At 44.3% G+C, this 21,245-nt stretch overlaps 1 protein-coding gene across 1 annotated transcript; it reads right to left on the bottom strand.

The window, feature by feature from the left end:
• Positions 1–4,386: 4,386 nt before the first annotated feature.
• LOC109767693 (RING-H2 finger protein ATL72-like) lies at positions 4,387–6,380 on the bottom strand. Its single transcript, XM_073495948.1, has one exon. The coding sequence runs from the start codon at positions 5,956–5,958 to the stop codon at positions 5,575–5,577; it is 384 nt and encodes a 127-aa protein (XP_073352049.1). The 5' UTR covers positions 5,959–6,380; the 3' UTR covers positions 4,387–5,574.
• Between the last annotated feature and the right edge of the window lie 14,865 nt (positions 6,381–21,245).

The raw sequence follows: 21,245 nt of genomic DNA, 5'->3' as shown, positions 1-21,245 counted from the left end.
GACACAAACTAAATAAATAGGAAGAGAAAGAAAAGAAATAGCTGATAAGATACTTCAAAGAAATAGGAAGAGAAAGAAAAGAAAGAGACGCACCAGGAGGATTCGAACCACGGTCTCAAGGAGGATCGTGAGAGTAGCTAGCCACTTCGCGAGATTCATGTACGTGATTAACTAGTAGGCCGGTCCTTCTTAAGTCGAAACTAGCCACGTTTCCAGTGTTTTCTTTTCCTGTTTTTTGTTTTGTTTTTTGACTGTATTCATTGGTCTTTTCTTTCCTTTTTGTTGTTTTTCTTTATTACTTTCTCGGTTTCCATCGTGCTTTTTTTATTTTCCTTCGGCTTTGCTTCTTTCTTTCTTGTTTTTCATCGTTTTTGTTTTCTTTTTCTGTCTTCTTTGTTTGGTTTTCTTATTTCTTCGCTATATTTTCATTTTCTTTTTGTTTTCTTTTCAGTTTTCTTTGTTTCTTTTGGCATCATTCTACATTTTTCGTATATGTTAGCAACATTTTCCTAATACTTGTTTGACATTTTTCCAATACGGATTTAACATTTTTAATACATGGTCAATATTTTTAACACACGTTTTTAACACTTTCAAATGTTTGATTAAAAGATTTCACATACAATATTATCATTTTTTTCATTCATGGTCAAGATTTTTCCTATACGCACTTTTAAACTTTTTCATAAGTTTGATTCATATTTTGCAAATATAAGATTAACATTTTCTAATAGATGGTCAACATTTTTTATATGCACATTTAATATTTTTGCAAACTCTTGATTAACATTTTCTACATTCAATAGTAATATTTTTGGACAAATTGTCAACACTTTTTCTATACACATTCAACATTTACCAAATCCTTGATTAACATTTTTAAACACTTGTTCAACATTTTTTAAATGCTAGATTAACTTTTTTTATATACGTGATCAACAAAATTCGTCCTTTTCTATACATATTTAACATTTTACAAATACTTGTTAAACATTTTTTCAAATGCTTGATTAATATTTTTATACGCTTGACCAAGAATTTTATCATCTTGTAATACATGATCTACATTTTTTATACACATGTAACATTTTTCAAATGCTTTGTCTAATATTTTTTAAATAGTTGTTGAAAATTTCTGAAAATTTCTTTGATTAACATTTATATACATGATCAAAAGATTTCATCATTTTCTTAATACATAGTCAACTTTTTTCTGTACACGTTCAACATTTTTTAAATGCATGATTAACATTTTTAAAAATATTATGTAAATTATATTTTGGTAATATATGTGTTTAAATATTTTAAAGTGTAAATTAAAGTAAAAAGTGGAATAAAATGAAATAAAAATGTGAAAACTAACAGAAAAGGAAACGAGGCACTGTACTGCCGCGAACTGGGCTGGCCCATTTGCCCGCGCGCTTTAGCGAGTCGGAAGCCTCGAATCGTTGAAGGCGAGAGATAGGTGCTCGCTTCTAACCAGAGTAGGAACTTCCCAATACTACTATTCCTTGGATTTTCGGGCCGGGCCGGGTTTTAAAAAGCCTGACCTCGAGTGCAAAACCCGAGCCCGTCTCAACCCGCCGCCCTTGAAAATGCTTATTTTTCATCTTTTAAAATAACAATATAGCTGTTTTCCTGGGTAAATACTAGTCACTTCATCCCAAAATAATTGTCTCAAGTTTAGCACAACTTTGTACTAAAGTTAGTATAAAGTAGTTAGTACAAAGTTGAGACACTTATTCTGGGACAGAGGGAGTATAACACTATACGAGAAATACCCCTTGGTTCCTGGGTGTATGTACGCCATGTATGATTTTTTAATAATTACATAAAAAGTAAAAAAATTCTAGATTTTTTTTGTGGAATAATCTCGACTTTCTTTTGCACTAGTATAAAAAATTTCACGAAAAAAACCTCAGCGTTGACTTTTGAGTAAAAAACAAAATTTATTTGCTATTATAGGTCACTATTCACACTATTTTGGCTGAAACTTTTGTTTTCTTAAAAGAAGTCAACGGGGTTTTTCTTTTTGTTTATTTGTTTACAAGTACAATGGAAGGTCAAAGCTTATTTAAAAAATATTTTCGATTTTTTGACTTTTTATTTTATTTCTATTTTCTCCATATAGGTTATATATACACCCATAGATCAAACGTCCAGGTGCAACACTATACCTATTTTTCTATCAACTATATACATGTTCGTGCATTGCCACAATGGCAAGATAGTTTTTAACACAATAAGGCAACCATACAGGACAAATCTTGATGCAAAACATATAGATAAAAAATTATGTTTTGGTTATGAAAAGCTTAAATTTTCTGCATTTATTAAATTAGAAAATAGGTATGTGCTAATAATTGATCTGATTTATTTGGTTGCCAAAGATGAAAGATTGATTGATATTTATTGGTCTACAGAAAGGAAATTTATTCGGACCTATTGAGTTACCAAAATGTCTGACCGGTATGAAGTTTTACCATAAGAAAGAATTTTTTATGGATGTCTAAAAAAGAATTTTTATGGACTATGAATTTATTATATATACCATAGATTGATCTGATTTACTATGTTGCTGAAAACCAGCAGGGAATGAAAAAAACAAAAAAACGGTGAGGATGGGAGGTTGGACGAATGGTGATGGAAAAAAATGTGAGTGACTGATGGATCTTACGTTCTTTTTAAGTTAAAAAATAAAGATAGAAAAGAGAAGTCCTAAAAATCATGATTCACTGGGCTTTTTCTAGGCTTCAAGCCACGCTGCGGGCTGGAAAGTGAGGCCCGAGCCGGCCGATCGTTGGGCTTCAGGCCGGGCCACCTATGCACAATTTACCCAAAATCGAAGCTAATTGATAAATGTCCAGCCCAGTTTTGGTCACTCGGAACATGCGAAAGGCTGACAACTTGATGCAGTATGCGTCTTATAGGATTTGTCATTGAGTCGCCCATGATTTGTTCGTTTGTGTTTGTTGGGCCAGCCATGCTAGCTAGCCATTATAATTTTAGCAGGGTCAGGAATGAGAGATTTATTAGCAAAAAAAGCCCATGCGTTGCATCGGGAAAAAAAAATACCACACTCCCCAAACCAAATAACTATGAGTGAAGACCCCAATAGGTCCTTGTCCTTTATTTCAACACACAATATCTCATGTGTGGTTCCGGTTATCCTCATTCCAACTATCGCCGATGGTGGCCTCAGTGCTCACACAATCACAATGCGTTTGAATGTTGTAAATCCTAAGGCATCTCTCTCTCTCGGCATAACATAAGAATATTTTTTCTGTGAGATTTTGGCGAGGATTGCGTGCGTGGTTATAGATGATTTATTTCGTCTCCAATCCTGGTGGTTTGCTGAGGTGTTCATTTTCAATCCGAATCGACAACGGTATGAAACAAAGACGAGTCTTGCTCTATTGACTAAGGTTGCACCATAAATATTAATATGGTTACTAGGTAAAATAATATCATATTCAAATTCTACACATTTTTTTGATAATTTCATATATAAAATGTTAAATTTGAAGTTAGGGTTTAAAAGATATGGATGCTTTTAAAAATCATTCGATATGTACTTCGGGTTGATTATCCCAAACATCATAGGGTTTTCCCCCAAAACAAAAATCTAACCTAAAACTGGACTATGGGTTGATTACCGGAATCGTCAGGGGGTTTTCTGCAAAATGGCATAACGGCCCATGTCGTAAAGCAGGCTATGGAGCATCTAAATTGTGAAATTGCTTCGTCGGTTAATTCAGAGGAGCAGGATTAGAAAACCTCGTTGATTTTGAAAAAAAAAAGATAAGAAAAACTCAAGAACACCCCTAAAAAAGGAAAATGCAAGTATAATAAGATACGAATTCCAGTACAAAGCTGACGTCAGATTTTTGACCATGGCAAACCAAACGTTTAATGGCAAATTATGTTCCCATAAAAGGTTTTAAATCACTTTTTTCGCGTCATCGCGATGATGTAGCTATGTAAGATATCACGAGCTAACACGAAAGCTATTTACAGTAGCGTCCTTAAAGAAAAAGGAGAAAATGTGTGTAAAAAAATAAAATACATTGACCAAGAAAGGACTAAACTGAATCCATCATTAACTATTTAACTTATAGATATGGTATATGGTTTATTTTGTTTCTTGGTTGCGACATCGTGAGTGATGGTGGGACTTGCGTTCAAGGAGTTGCCATCCCACCAAAACTTCAAGATAAAATAACTTCATGCGAAGGATTGGATTTTTCATGTTATTTCATTTAATAACTGGCCGTTTGGATTGTCTTCGGTGATGTTTCAAGCATCGTCGAAAGGCGTGTGGAGGTTTGTTTCCGGTGGATCCCGTGGGATCCGGTCGGCGTTTGTCTTCGATGAATCCGACTGGATTCGGTCTTTGTTCGTCTACGTCTGTGTGTTTGTAGGTTGGATCTTTCTGGTCTATGCTTCTCTTCATCGGCAGCGGTTGCTGTTCTGGTGCGCTGGTCCTATGGGGTCTTAGCACGACGACTTTCCGACTGTCTACTACAACAATGTTTGCCCGGCTCCGACGAGGGAGAGGCGATGACGGCGGCGAGCCTTCGGCTCGCTCCAGTGTTTGTAGTCGTCGCTAGGTGGTCTACGGATCTGAATGTAAATTTTACTTCTAGTGTTCTTTGTACTACCTTAACAGTTGATGAATAGATCGGAAGTTTTCTGGCAAAAAAAAAACTGACCGTTTGGATTAAATTTGTAGGTCCAAATGATTACAAGCTATTATTGGTCCATACACACTTACAAAATAATAGCTTTAGCTATAACTACTAGCGAGCTATGCCAAATAGCACAACTATTTGCAAAAATTGCTAGTTGTGCACGAGCACCATGGTGGCCGTTTCAAACAAACCATTTTCTACAGCGCAAAAGAATTGTTTTTTCTGTAAACACGCACACACATTTTACTTCACAGGTGGTGTTCAAAGAAAAGACAAATATGTATTTTCAAAATGGGCCGCTTTTTTGTTTTATGGGCTGGATTTTTGTTTGTTTTGTGAGGTGCGCACCTCACACACCAAATTATCTACCATGCACAAAAAATTTGGATTTTTTTTATTTTTATTTATTTTTTATGAATTATTTCTTGACCGGGTGTCTCATAATTGAATATTCGACTTTAGTATAAAGTTAGTACAAAGTTGAGTTATCTATTTTGGAACGGAGGGAGTAAATTGGTCATCATCACACCAATATAAATTGTCATGAAAAATGCTAGATTTGGCATGTCTAAAAATCTGATGTCAGATTTTTAGTGTTTCCGTAAGATAATGCTTGTCAGAAAGCACTAAAAAGTAAAAAGTGCTCGTACGTATCCTTGAGTACAAGCAAGCGAACCAACGAAACAAATACAGTATCTTCCTCCCTCCGAATACACAAAACTACTAGTATGTCTTCCTTTGTCAGGAGCAAAATTCCCCAACGCACGCACGCGGATGAGGACACGGCCGTGTACGCGGGCTGCAGAAGGACGTACGGCGGCGCAGACCGCACGCACGTACCCGTGCACCGCGCCGCGCCGCCCCGAGGACCTGAGCAGACGGCTCACACGATGGCGTCGACGATGTCCGTCCGCGACAGTACGACGCCGGCCCGGCACAGCGGGCAGATCGGCTTCCGCTGGAGCCACAGGTCGACGCACTCGGCGTGGTAGACGTGGCCGCACGCGCGCAGCCGCCGGCACCTCCCCCCGCCCGCCGCCAGCGGCCCCTTGCATATCGCGCAGAGCGGCTCCTCGCGCTTGGTCTCTACGTCGACGACGACGGCCTCCTTGTCCAGCAGCCCCGCGCCGACGCCGACGCCGACGGCCTCCTTCGCCTCCTCGGCGCGGCGCCGGGCGACGGCGCAGCGCACCGCCCAGGCGATCGCGAGCACCACCACGAGGAACCCGACCACGCCGAGAGCTATGGCCACGCCGGAGTCAACCATCGGTGCGTCCGTGGGATCAAGTCGCCGCGTGTTGTTGTGAGTTGTGACGGCACGTACCTACCTAGTAGTACGTACCAGATCTCCGCATATGAGCGTGAGCAGTAGTCGTACTGGGTGCAGTCCAGGTCCAAGAAGTTTGTTGTTGTAGTTCGTTTCCATATCCTCTGATACGTTTGTTCCGCAGAGGAAACAGATCCGCGCTCGAGGAAAGGACCCCAGCATCGGATAAGTACTGTACGTGTGATCTGATCTTACCCAAACAAACTACCGCAGCGAATCCAGCGCAATCGGCGCTGACCGCAAGAGGAATCCGTTCAGTGACACGACCCAAAATAGAAGATCGATCGTGCTACGTAGTTCACGTACGTTGCCTGCGTGTTGACGGTGGCGCAGAGGGAGGGGGCATCACGTGCAGTCGTGCGATAATTAGCCATATAATTAATTCTGAGATTTTGCGTTGTTAATCACGAGCGCTGGCTGGATTTACACGTAGACCATGCAAAGATGGCAATGCTTTGCCCCCAAATACTGAATTGTTTACAGAAGCTTTAGTTCCGCAAAGTATAAGCACGTTGGTCCCTGGAAAAGAAAGTATAATCACGTTGGGCTTTTGCCCCTTTGGGCTGTTTAAGCACGTATATGCGGAGCTGTTTGGTCGTGGAATTCATTTTCTAGTCTCTAGATCAAAGAGTATGCATGGGTTAAGCACAATAAAACGAGTCGCTAAAGAGATCTTTATTTATCAGTAGATATAAGTAGCGTTCATGTTCAAAAGTATAGACTTTTGAATGACACTGAACCCCAATCTATTATTTTTCTATGTGTACACGAGTAGGGTGCTGCCCTCACAATATAGCACTATGGCATGACCAGCTCCACGGAAACTCGTAGGGACACGCATGAGCCCAGTCGTGCCCGCCGGCTGATTGCCTCGCGTTTCGCAAACTCGTTGGATTTCGCACGGGGCACACAAATTTTGAAGTTTTAGGTTTTGAAGGTTAAGTTTTCTTCGCTCGCTCATACCAAGTTATAAGTATTTATTGTTCACTTGCATCAAGGTTCAACAATTGAAACTTAACGATTTCTTTAAAACTCGTCAAAGCATATTCAAAACGAATCTTATTTGAGCGCCCTGGTCACAAGAAACAGGAATATCCAAATGAAACTTAATTTAGACTTTTGGTTCAAAGATATAAAGATTAAAAATCAAAAGCCAAAAGAAAAATGGGACTGAGTGCCTCTGCCCCTGCGTGCCAGAACTCCCCTGCACTGTCATCGTCTTGTTTCTCCATGCTACCCGTGACTCCTCCATCCTCTCCTATCAACTGCCCACCTCACTCCTCCTTCCTTTCTCCTCTTCGGCCCTTCCTCTTCCGCTTCTCGTCTTCTTAGTCTCCTTTCGCCTCACAACATACATCTCGCCCGACGTAGATTCATTGTCACCCATTAGTGTTGCTAGGTTGGAGCACGACCTTTCTCTAAGTCCTATGGGACATTCTTTACCTGTTGGATGCCCTGTGCTACCTCATCGCCAGCATCTCATCATTGTCATTGGTTAACTTACCCTTATTTTCCCTCTTCTTCTCGTCAGTGTTGCTAGGTTGGAGAACGACCTTTCACATCACCTCTTGCCCGATGTAGAGTCGTTGTCACCCACTAGTGTTGCTAGGTCGGAGCATGACCTTTCTCTATGTCCTACGGGACGTTCATTACCCGTTGGATGCCCTATTCTACATCACCTTTGCCACCAAATCATTGCCATTGGTTAGCTTACCCTTATCTCCATTCTCATGGGACCCTTTGTCACAAATATCCTACATCACCTCAGGGGTGGGGGAGGGTGCCACTGGTAAGCCCACATCATGAACGTACAGAATGTAAATGAGACAGCCTCCTTCTTGTCGTCGGTGCCTTGTCTCCTTAATCCCCCTTTGGCTCAAAACATACCTCTTGCCGGACGCAGATTCGCCGTCACCCATTAGTGTTGCTAATTCAGAGCACAACCTTTCTCTAAGTCCTAGGGGCATTCATTATCTATTGGATGCCATGTGCTACTTCACCGCCACCAGCTCATCAATGTCATTGGTTAGCTTACCCTTACTTCCCTTCTTCTCATTAGATCCTTCGTCACAAATATCCTACATCACCTCAGGGAGGGGGTGCCCCCGATAAGCCCACATCATGAACGTTTAAAATGTAAAATGAGAGAATTCCTCATTTAACACTAGAAATATATAGTGGTGCCTTTGGTGGCCCTGAAAGATGAACCATGCCTTATTTGGTATCAACTTTAACTTGTATGCCCTACATGACACCACCGTATGTTTTGTTATCCCATTTCTCTCTGCCTCTCTCTCTCTCTCTCACACACACATACAGGGATTGCATGCAAAAAGTCAAAACCTGATGAGTGGTTGTGGCTGCAACCATCCCCTCACAGTGATAGTAGTGGTGGTATGGATCCTCGCGACGATGGACGATGATTGTGCTTAGGGGAGATCTAATGGTCAGAGCCTGGCGTGGCTCAACCTCTTGCAGAGGCGGGGATGTGAGCATGGCTCTTACATGCGGGAGGCGGGCATGGTTCATAGGAGGCGTAGATGCTCGCACGGTTTAGGCACCCGTGCAGACGAGCGACTACGGGGTAGATGTCTGGAAAGTACAATAGATGGATGCTTCTAAAATCTGGAAAAATCCCTAGGCTAAGGTACCCTAAGAGGGCGAAAACTCTAGGGACAATTCTCCCCAAGAGTATGCCCTACGTAACCAACCCTAAAGTCGAACGTGGGCAAATCATGGTTTTCTTAGGGTTTTATTCAGAAATTCTAGGGAAAGTTCGTTTCCACTCGATCTTGAGCTCTAGAGACATGTGGTAATGGTGATGACATTTAACGTTATTTCCCCTAAGGGTGGATCTACACATTTTTTAAAATAACATATTGTTATTTTTTATTTTACTTTAAATTTTTAATGAACATAATTATTTATGGCCATAATATTTCAAGATGACAGGCACAGCTGTGAGAAATATTATTAAGCATGCTCATATTCAATTATTGTTAGTACCTCAGTGGTACATACTACATATTTACAATACATTCATTGAAATGATAGAAGAAGGTTGCAAGAAAAAGTACGGAACACAATCTTTAAGCTATGACGCACATGGATTTTGATGTATTGAACTTGTGGACCTGTTATCACCCTATGAACCAGTGAAATTCTTCTCATGGCCGAGTTGTTGTTATTTTGTTGGCGGTGGCGGCGGCGGTGGTGGTTGATTGCCTCCCAAATTTACTTGATACTTGCTTAGTTGTTGACAACTCTTTATTAGTTAACACAATTCTTCTCCATTTTAAGACCTTGTCTAAGGGAATGACGACAATTGGAACAAAGTGAAAATGTACTATTGTTGTGTGTAGAACCCTCACAAGGACAAAAAATAGACCTAAACTTGACCAGACGGGCAATTCCCTATTTTCACGTGCCGCTTAACGAGCAAACCAACCATAGTGTCATATAGGGCATACAAGTTACATTTCATATCAAATAAGGCATGGATCATGTTTTGGGGCTAGCAAGGGCATCACTCTATCTTGTTGTGTCATAGGGAATTCGCTCAATGTAAATTTCCTTTTTATGCAGGATTTTGAAGATGTTACCGCTTCAACATCAATGTCTGGCATTTATCATTAATATGTACCATATGACGGTGTGCCATCGATCAAAGCACAAACCAATGTCATTCTTCTTTCAAGGAAAACAATATAAATACCGTTTAATATGGGTTGTCATTAATGAGCGAACATTGCATGCTGCATGCAAAACATTGTACCACTCTTAAATCAGATTTCACCACCAACCATAAAACCTTTTGTTTATTGCAACGTGACACCATCTATGAATATTCCCCTTTTATCGCCTTGGTAAGATGTGGAATGGAAGGCCACAAGTCATATCTGCAGTTACATAGTCTAGATCTAAATTAATGGCATGAGTAGTTACAACCTTAAGAGATACTGGCAGAGAGCAAGGTTAGGGTTTCCCAGTTCCCCGGTTCATTCGGTCGGCCGCACCCCCTTGATAACCCACAAGTATAGGGGATCACAACAGTTTTTTAGGGTAGAGTATTCAACCCAAATTTATTGATTAGACACATGGGAAGCCAAAGAATATTTGTAAGTATTAGCAGTTGAGTTGTCAATTCAACCACACATGGAGACTAAATATCTGCAGCAAAGTGATTAGTAGCACAGTAGTATGATAATTTGGTAGCAATAGTAACGATAGCAATAGTAGCGGTAACGGTAACCGTAGTAATTTTGTAGCAATTGTAACAGTAACAGCAACCGTAGTAACTTAGCAAAGATTAATATGTGAAAAGCTCGTAGGCATTGGATCGGTGATATTGTTGGATAGTATTCATCATATAACAGTCATAACCTAGGGCGACACAGAACTAGCTCCAATTCATTAATATAATGTAGGCATGTATCCCATATATAGTCATACGTGCTTATGGAAAAGAACTTGCATGATATCTTTTGTCCTATCCTTCCGTGGCAGCGGGGTCCATATGGAAACTAAGGGATATTAAGGCCTCCTTTTAATAGAAATCGGAACAAACCATTAACACATAGTGAATACATGAGCTCCTCAAACTACGATAATCACCGGAAAGTATCCCAATTATTGTCACCTTGGGGTATGCGGATCATAACATCACTACAAAAAAATACACTTCCGTGATGATACATGTTTGTCATAGTAGGTCACGTTTTCTGTCATGCAAGCATGTACATCCATGACGATTTTATGATAGAATCAAGATAGTCATACCTGTTCTGTCGTAGAAGTGTTCCATGACATTACGAAAATTATCATCACGGAAGTGTCCACTTCCATGACGATAAATGGCGCGTCATGGAAGTGCTTTCATCAAGGATAACCGACACGTGGCATCTACCGTAACGGGTCGCTGTTAAGCTATCGGGTCCGGTTTTGGATTCGATAACCCGTTAACAGCCCGGACCAATGGGGATTTTCCACGTGTAAAATTCTCAATGGCCAGAGGAACCACGTGTCGGCTCACCGTTCGGACAGATGTCATCCACACATTCACTACTGCAGGATGCTCCTAACGCGACACTACGATCAGAGACCCTTCGACGAAACTGTATGTGATGCAATAATCGCAAACGATGGTGTAAAAAACTGTCAAAATGGTGCAAATCATTTGTGATGGAGGATGCATCAAACACGGTTCTGATTTTAGTTGCGTGTACGATGCAGGGCATACAGTTTAGTTCAATTAACTGTTTGCGATGAGGAGGAACAAAAGAAACGGACAGCCAGATGAAGGTGTGTGCGATGTACAACATATGGTTCACTCGGATGAACCGTTTGTGATTAGGCAACACAAAAGAAACGGTCAGCCAGATCAAGGTGTGTGCGATATACGTCATGTAGTTCACTCGGATGATCTGTTTGCGTTGAGACAAGAGAACAGAAACGGTTCAACTTAACAAGATGTGTGTGATACGCGGCAAACAGTTCTGTAATCGGAAACGTGTGTGAAGACCGATAACAACACAGATGATTGCTGCTAACAAGCCATATGTGTTGTGAGCAAACGATTCCTGGTATACAATTGTGAGTGATTGATGAAAACATCACCGACGGGTTCCATTGTTTAGTCCGTGAGCGAAGTGATTTTCTTTGTCCGCACAACATATACGCTCTGTCTACCGAGCATCAACATATATACTTAAAAAGACAGCATTGCATAACGAAATTAAGCATACAATTACACAAGTGACTACACACATAACATTTCCACACACCAACGTAAGCAATTACATGCATACTAAACTATGAGAAACGAGTATCTAATCATCTACTTATTGTTGCGATGACGCTTGCCATTGCTCTGCTTCCGGCTGGATCCCTGACCGTTTTGGGGAAGGAGGCACTTCCTCATGTCAACGATCCGCCTGTACATGTCGTAGCTCGTGTATGCCTCCTTGGACGCATACACGACGTGAGCTTTGTCGAGTTTCTCCATCTAGGCCGAGTGCCAGGCATGCTTGTCCTTGTTGCACAAATCCTTCATGTCTCTGTAGTAGGGGTCGATGATGGCCTCGACGAGGTGAACCAGTGAGTCCTTCTCATGCTCCTTGCTGCCCCAGATCTTGTATTGGCCCTGGATGTCGACAAGATTCTGGCAGGCGATGCCCGAATTCTCGAGCGCCTTTACATCGTTGGTGACGTCCATCGTAGCGAACATGTAGTGGGGGCTGTTGACAAACCAGGCGAAACGCTCGCAAGGCCTTGTGGCCAGGCAGTAGTGGTAGACGAGGACGTGGTGGCGCACACACATCTAGGCGATGGCGACCTTGGGACGAGACCCGGCATGAGCGCGGGTGTACTCGAGGTCGAACCCGACCACCTTGTACTTCTCCTCGGCAAGCAACAGCTCCATGATCTGGATGGAGTGCTCCACCCAGACCGGGTCATTGGTGTACACCACCGAGAGGTCCATGAACCTTCTGTGGGTGTCCACCACGACACGCATGGTGAACTGCTGCTCGTCGTCGGCAGCCGCTCGGAGCGCCATTGGAGCCGCGCAGGATACCCTCTAAGAATTTCTCGTGGTGGGTGTGCTTCTTGCAATGGTGGGGAGGGTTAAATGGCCGTTGTAATAAATGGGGCCCGGCCGGCCTGTAATCATCACGTCTTGTCACGGCGTTCATAGCGGAGGATTCCAGTGCACGCTTGACAACACCGCACGACATGTGTGGGCTCGAAGAGGTGCCAAATGTATCGTCGGTGAGTTTGTTCCCACGCTACCGTGTTGTTTACCGCGCAAGCTTCCCGCCCGGCTAGTTTGTCCACGCGTCGACTAGAAGAGGGACAAATCGTGGGCGTTTATTGGCAAAAAGCTTTGTAAAAACGAAGTGTGTGGAATGACTTCGGTCATAAGTTTACCCGTGGGTGATGAGGTCAAAGTTACACAGAAGGGTGCTGATGGACACTCGAGTGCGATAATTAATTCTGCGCTCTACATGACACACGGCGGAAGAAACCAACTGTGTGCAATAATGTCAAAGATCGCAGTCGAGTTAGCTATACAGATCGTGTCCTGTGAGATCGACAAGATAAACAGATTCGAGAATGGTTAATAAAATCTAAGACCATTGCATATTAAGGTCAAGATAGTGCTACCAACATATGAGTCTCATACGATGCCATTTCAACGATTGTACCACAAAAGCTCAAAATATTACAAGGTTCAAATTCCAGAGTTATATGGCTCAAATTCGAAGATTACAAGGTTCAAACTGATATTAGAAATGAAATTCAGCTCATCAGCTGCAAACGCTCGCGCTGATCCACTGAACATGGATATCATAGAGGTTCAAACTAATATTACCACATCTAAGACTGGTTTCGAAACCTCACAATTTTTGCAAAGGGGTCAGCCACTGAGAAGTCATGTATGGGGTTGACACGATGACTTACGATTACTCTGTCATCTGAAGTTCCAAAATGAAGTTCAGCATTTTTGGAGCCTATTCCATTCTGCCGCAGGCGCTGATCAACAAACCATTCATTTTTGCGAAATAAATGTAGGGCAAACCTCATTTCGTTCAGCACCCTTGCTCTGAGAACAAAGAACCTGGCGAATATAATCTCCGGTAAGGTCCCTCGGTAGGAGTTCAAAGTAATTTTTGAGAGATGCAGATCTAGGCATTCGACGTGATTGTTATATTGCATCACATTATCCACCACTGGGCCTAATCTTATTTGCAAAAGAAGAAAACGTGTTAGTGTCTACATGCAGTTTTGAACATTACTATAGGCCTATTTGGTTTACAGGATTTGTAAAATGCACTAACATGCCATCTTTGATCTGACATGATTAACATGGGCATTTGATTACATTCTATAAAAATGTAGCCTTCTTCACAAGAGGTTGGAGTGGATAAAAAGTTCCCTAAGAAAACTAGTACAGATGAATCCAAAGGAGAAATGCTTATTGATTGTAACCATATGGATCAAGCAACCAATATGGGGCGGCATGTATGTACTCAAATCCTCCAAAAGAATCCTTCAGAAATCGTAGTACATTGTCATTGTAAACTTGGAAAAAGGTGTCACAAATTGAACTCCCTTATGGTTAACATTTAACAAGAAAGGAACATCACCTCGATTTATAGCTTCTCCAGGCACGGAAAGCATCTAAGGAAACTGACAACTTGATCCAGGTTGGGGCCGATAGATTCTAGTGCCAAGTCCTTCACTATGCGTAGTTTCGGGGTCAAGCTTGTCGGAATCATTTTCTGAATGACAGACGAACAAACATCTTCAAAATTAGAAATAATGTTAATTTGTAGAACGAGAGGTACAAGGCGGCTGTTGTACCTGAACGGGTGTGGATCCAATAACAAGTTCGGAGTATTTGTCAGATGAGTAGCCCACTGAGGGAGTCTTGGACTAAGGGGTCCTCGGGCGTCCGGCCTATTAGCCATGGGCCGGACTGATGGGCTGTGAATATACAAAGACCGAAGACTTTACTCGTGTCCGGATGGGACTCTCCTTGGCGTGGAAGGCAAGCTTGGCAATCAAATGTGTAGATTCCTTTCTTTGTAACCGACCTTGTGTAACCCTAGATCCTCCCGGTGTCTATATAAACCGGAGGACTTAGTCCGGAGGAGGGAGATACTCATTACCATAGTCATACAGGCTAGACTTTTAGGGTTTAGCCAGTACGATCTCGTGGTAGATCAACTCTTGTAATACTCATATTCATCAAGATCAATCAAGCAGGAAGTAGGGTATTACCTCCATAGAGAGGGCCCGAACCTGGGTAAACATCGTGTCCCCTGTCTCCTATTACCATCGACCTTAGACGCACAGTTCGGGACCCCCTACCCCAGATCCGCCGGTTTTGACACCGACATTGGTGCTTTCATTGAGAGTTCCGCTGTGCCGTCCCCAAAAGGTTTGATGGCCCCTTTCATCGTCAACAATGATGCAGTCCAAGGAGAAACCTTCCTCCCCGGACAAATCTTCGTGTTCGGCGGCTTCGCACTGCGGGCCAACTCGCTTGGCCATCTGGAGCAGATCGATAGCTACGCCCCTGGCCATCAGGTCAGATTTAGAAGCTTGAACTACGTTGCGGACATCCGTGGAGACTTGATCTTCGACGGATTTGAGACCGCGGCGACTTCTCCTTGTCGCCCCGATGAACATGACTTAAACCTATCATCGGACCGCATCCAGGAGATAGCTTCCGTAACTGCTCTGGCTCTAGATCCGGAGCAGACCGCGCCATCCGAGGACGGGAAGCTCAACCCCGCCACGGCGGTTACAGATTCCGCGGCGTTGGAGCCGCACATAGACTTAACCTCACATGATATATGTGTCACCCGAACTCCAGATTCGTCTCCGGCTATAAGTTCCGAACCATGTGCATCCGCGGACGCCGAGCTTGATCAGTTATCGATCTTCGAATTCAGCGCCGCAGAAGTCTTCCAGCACTCGCCCTTTGGCGATGTGCTACACTCATTAAAAAACCTGTCCTTGGTGGGGGACTCACAGCCGAACTATGTATGGTTCGAACTAGGGGCTGATGATGGAGAATTTTGCTTCCCACCCGCCACCCACTTCATAGCCACTGTCGAGGACTTAACTGACATGCTTGATTACGGCTCCGAAGACATCGACAGTATGGACGACGCCGCCGATGAGGAGCAAAACCAAAACCCGCCATTTACTGGACGCTGGACGGCCACTTCTTCGTATGATGTGTACATGATGGATACACCCAAAGCAACCAACGACGATGACAAAGAAAATCCAGTTGAGAATAAATCTCCTGAGACACAGCACAAACGCCGGCTTCCTTGGCGCCGCTCTAAGTCACGTCGTTCAAAAGAAAAACAATACTGGCACCGGAGAAAATAATACTCCGGATGATGCCGAAAACAATGAAGACCCTGTTGAGGTAACATTCGAACAGGAGGAACAAGAAAGCGGGCAGGTTAGCCCCGATGAACAGGCCATGCCCAATGACTCGGAGGACGCTAGTTATCGTCCGCTCTCCGAGGATGAGGAAAGCCTCGGCAACGAGGATTTCATCGTGCCTGAGGAACCTCTTGAGCAGGAGCGCTTTGTAACGCCCACGATGCGGCTATATCTCCCACGTGTCGAGGCACGACTTAGAGGCATAACCGCATTGTGGTTTTGTCGCAAGAAGGGTCATCTTCACACAATCCCATGTAATGAACAAGAATGGGATAACGAGAGTTGGCCTACAATCGCCACTTCACACAATACATAAATAATTCATACATCATCCAAAATCCACACATAGACCGACTACGGTCAAATCCAAATGAAAATAAGATAACCCCAAATGCTAGATCCCCGATCGTCCCAACTGGGCTCCACTACTGATCATCAGGAAAAGAAACATAGTAACGACCACGTTCCTCGTCGAACTCCCACTTGAGCTCGGTTGCGTCATCTGCACTGGTATCGTCGGCACCTGCAACTATTTTGGTAGAATCTGTGAGTCACGAGGACTCAGCAATCTCACACCCGCGAGATCAAGACTATTTAAGCTTATAGGAATGGATGGTGTAATGAGGTGGAGCTGTAGCAAGCACTAAGCATATATGGTGGCTAACATACGCAAATGAGAGCGAGAAGAGAAGCAATGCAATGGTCGCGAAGCTAGAAATGATCAAGAAGTGATCCTGAAACTACTTACGTTCATGCATAACTCAAACCGTGTTCACTTCCCGGACTCCGCCGAGAAGAGACCATCACGGCTACACACACGGTTGATGTATTTTAATTAAGTCAAGTGACAAGTTCTCTACAACCGGACATTAACAAATTCCCATCTGCCTCATAACCGCGGGCACGGCTTTCGAAAGATAATACCCTGCAGGGGTGTCCCAACTTAGCCCATTATAAGCTCTCATGGTCAACGAAGGATAAACCTTCTCCCGGGAAGACCCGATCAGTCTCGGAGTCCCGGTTTACAAGACATCTCGACAATGGTAAAACAAGACCAGCAAAGCCACCCGAATGTGCCGACAAATCCCGATAGGAGCTGCACATATCTCGTTCTCAGGGCACACCGGATAAGCGAAGCGTACAGGTACCAACGTAACCCAAGTTGCCAAGGGACGGTCCCGCACGGTGCTCTAGTTTGGACCAGCACTCAGAGGAACACTGGCCCGGGGGTTTAAATAAAGATGACCCTCGGGCTCGCGAAAACCCAAGGGAAAAGGCTCAGGTGGAAAATGGTAAAACCAAGGTTGGGCCTTGTTGGAGGAGTTTTATTCAAGGCGAACTGTCAAGGGGGTCCCATAAATCACCCAACCGCGTAAGGAACGCAAACTCAAGGAACATAATGCCGGTATGACAGAAACTAGGGCGGCAAGAGTGGAACAAAACACCAGGCATAAGGCCGAGCCTTCCACCCTTTACCAAATATATAGATGCATTAATTAAATAAGAGATATTGTGATATTCCAAAGTATCCATGTTCCAACATGGAACCAACTTCACCTTCACCTGCAACTAGCAACGCTATAAGAAGGGCTGTGCAAAAGCGGTAACTTAGCCAAACAACGGTTTGCTAGGAAAGGATGGTTAGAGGCTTGGCATGGCAATATGGGAGGCATGATATAATAAGTGGTAGGTAGCACAGCATAGCAATAGAACGAATAACTAGCAAAGCAAAGATAGAAGTGATTTCGAGGGTATGGTCATCTTGCCTGCAAGGTTCTCAGAGTTGTCGAAAGCTTGATCCTCGTAAGCGTACTCAACAGGTTCCTCGTTCACGAACTCGTCTCCCGGCTCTACCCACAGAAAGAACACAAGCAATGGAACCACAATCAATCACGGGAAATGCACAAGCAACATGATGCAAAACATGCATGATATGCGGGATACGATATGCGATGCATATGCGTGCTCCGGAAGAAAAATGATGAACAAGGCAGTAACTTGGCAAACCAAGTATGCCACTGGAAAGATGAGATGATTTCGGTCAAAATCGATATAAAGATCACCGGAAACGGACGCACGGTTTGCAAATGGCAAGCAAAACAAGAATGACACGAATCTGCGATTAACAGCATGATAGCACTTAGAATACATCAAGTAACTATGCTACAGCACCCCAACATAGCAACAAAGTATAAGTAAGTAATCTACAGGGGATGCTTGACAAAAGATGAACACTGAGCTATGGCTAGATCACACCATAACAGGTTCAAACGAGCATGGCAAAAGTGCAAAAGATATCAGCTTCACAGACTGAAATTACTGGACATGGCTGAAACAGCATCAGGTAGCAATGTTTAGAGCAAGCAACAAACATGCTACAGGAACTTAACATAGCAAAACAAGGCATGACATGAATCTACTAAATGCATAGAACAAAAGTCCCTTACTGACCATGAGCCAAAAGGATCAGAAGATATGATGGCAACCATGTAAACATAGCAAGTTTCGTTAACAGGTTTCAGACTTGGCAGAAAACAGAGCATGGCAGTAACAGAAATTATGAGGGCATCTTGGTGAGCTCAATGCACTCATCACAAAGCAATGCTTGACCAAACAAGCATACCTACAGAAATATGGCATGTTTATGAAGCTAACCATGGCAAGAGCAAATACATATCATGAAAGGATCAACTACAACAACCTTGGCAAAATTGAATAACACGTAAACAATCTGCCAGGAACATTTTATAGCAAAAGTAGAGCAATATTAAGACATGCTAGGGCACTCCATAATTGCCAACAGGGGCATGGATGAATAGAACACAACTATATCTACAAAACATCCTTAATGAACATACTCAAAATAAGCATGGATCTCTCTGTAGGCACATGGATACATGACAACAAAATAACAGCAGTAACAGACAGTGAAAATCCTAAGTTTCCTGAAAACAGAAACATCACGAAGCCTAGTTTTCATGCTTGTGCTAGTCACCACATAGATCACAAAAATACATGGCATACACCTCTGTAAAGATGGCATGGCATAGATCAAAACACCTGTAGAGCTCATGCCCATAAGATGCACACATCAAATGCAACAAAAATAACAAAACACCAAGTTCTGATAAGTAACAGCAGAAAACATCATATAGCACTCTTGCACCAGAGATTTGGGCATCAATATGGACTCAAATGAACATGGCATAAAGGAACAAAATGAATAGCATCTCGAGGCGAACATTTCGACATATTACACGCACGAAACGGAGCAGTATGCACGGAGTTATGATGCAATGAACAGAGCCACAGAATGCAATATCTTCAGCACTTAGAGAATTTCGGGAGGGGGAAAGTCAACCTTCGCGGATCAGATCTGGATCGGGCCGCCGGAGATCGGGATCGCCGGAGCTCGCGCCGGAGCAGAGGCGGCGGCCGGCGGAGGAGAGGAGGGAGACGGCGAGGGAGACCCCGGGGGAGACGGGGCCACGGCGACGCGGTCGTCGCCGGAGGCAGCGACGGGACGGCGGGGAGGCGGCGCCGAACTACCGCGGGCGGAGGCAACGACGGGCGCGGCGGCGCCGGTGAGACGGCGCGGCGGCGCTGGAGACGGGCGGCGGGGGAGGCGCACGGGCTCGGGGCGACCGGGCCGCAGGGGCCGGCCGTGGGCCTCGTGGGCCTGCGGTCGGCGGCGACAGCGGCGCCCACGTGGCGGCTGCGGATAGGCCCGGGGCGGCGGCGAGATTTCGTCCGGCTCGGGCGGACGTGTCCGGCGGCGCGGGGTGGAAGAGACTAGGGTTTGATCTGGGATTTCGGAGGGGGAGGTGTTTTTATAGGTAGAGGGAGCTAGGAGACTCCAAATGGACTGCAGTTTTCGCCCACACGATCGTGATCGAACGACCTAGAGCATGGAAGGGACTTACGTGGGTTTTGGGCTGTTTGGAGGGGGTTTTTGCTGCAACACACAAAAGGACTTTGCGGTTACCCGGTTAACCGTTGGAGCATCAAACGACCTCCAAATGGAACAAAACTTGACAGGTGGTCTACCGGTGGTGTACCAAGGCCACTTGGCAAACCTCGGTCCATTCCGAGAACGTTTAACACCCGCTCATGAAAAGAAACAAGAGGGGTGCGCCGGTGCGCGTGGGAGTGCCGGATTGCAAAACGGACAACGGGGAAAATGCTCGGATGCATGAGACGAACACGTATCCAAATGAGATGCACATGATGACATGATATGCGATGCATGACATGAACAAAAAGCAAAACTAAAAACAAAACCCGACCACGAAGGGAATATCATAACACATAGCCGAAAATGGCAAGAGTTGGAGTTAGAAATATGGGAAGTTACATCCGGGGTGTTACACGCTTCAAGCGCCAGCTAATAGCCACCGCAAGGAGCCTGAAAAAGAAGCAGCAGCAGCTTCAAGCTGACCAAGATCTGCTCGTCGAAAGGTGGACTGATGTCCTGGCAGCCGAGGAATACGGCCTCAGACGCCCAGCCAAGAGTTACCCGAAGCGCAGATTGCTACCTCAGTTCAATGAAGAGGCGGCAGAGCCCATACCTCCCTCGTGTAATGCGGCCGATCGACCACTACGCGGTCGGGACAGTGCGGGGGACCGACCACCACGCGGTCGGGATAGAGCGGCAACTCAGGCCGAACAGCAGCCCGCCCTACCGCCACATAAAAATAGAGACAAAACAGTTCGGGCTCATACATACGACCTTCGGCAGGACCTGGATAGTAGAGCAGGATATACCAGATCGATTTACGGATCGCGAGGACGTTCCTCGACACGCGATGATGGCATCTATTCGGACGTGACAAACCTAGTCACGCACGGGCCGACAACTGCAGACGGACTCCATCAAAGCTACGTCGCGATGCGGCCAGATATAGAGGCGCCGCACACCCTCTTTGCTTCACTGATGAAGTAATGGATCATGAATTCCCCAAAGGGTTCAACCCCGTGAATATTGAATCATACAACGGGACAACTGATCCCGCGGTATGGATCGAGGACTTTATCCTCCACATACACATGGCCCGCGGAGATGACCTCCACGCTATCAAATACCTCCCACTAAAGCTTAAAGGACCAGGTCAGCACTGGTTAAACAGCCTGCCTGAAAATTCTATCGGCAGCTGGGAGGACTTGGAAGAAGCCTTCCTCGACAACTTCCAAGGTACATATGTCCGACCACCAAACACCGATGACTTAAGCCACATAGTTCAACAGCCTGGAGAGTCAGC

This window comes from Aegilops tauschii, chromosome 3 (genome assembly GCF_002575655.3).
Source record: "Aegilops tauschii subsp. strangulata cultivar AL8/78 chromosome 3, Aet v6.0, whole genome shotgun sequence".
Classification (NCBI taxonomy): domain Eukaryota; kingdom Viridiplantae; phylum Streptophyta; class Magnoliopsida; order Poales; family Poaceae; genus Aegilops; species Aegilops tauschii.
This window is presented reverse-complemented; position numbering and strand designations above follow the sequence as displayed.

Excerpts from the sequence above, each read along its gene's own strand:
- LOC109767693 (XM_073495948.1), bottom strand. The coding sequence starts at position 5,958 with ATGGTTGACTCCGGCGTGGCCATAGCTCTCGGCGTGGTCGGGTTCCTC.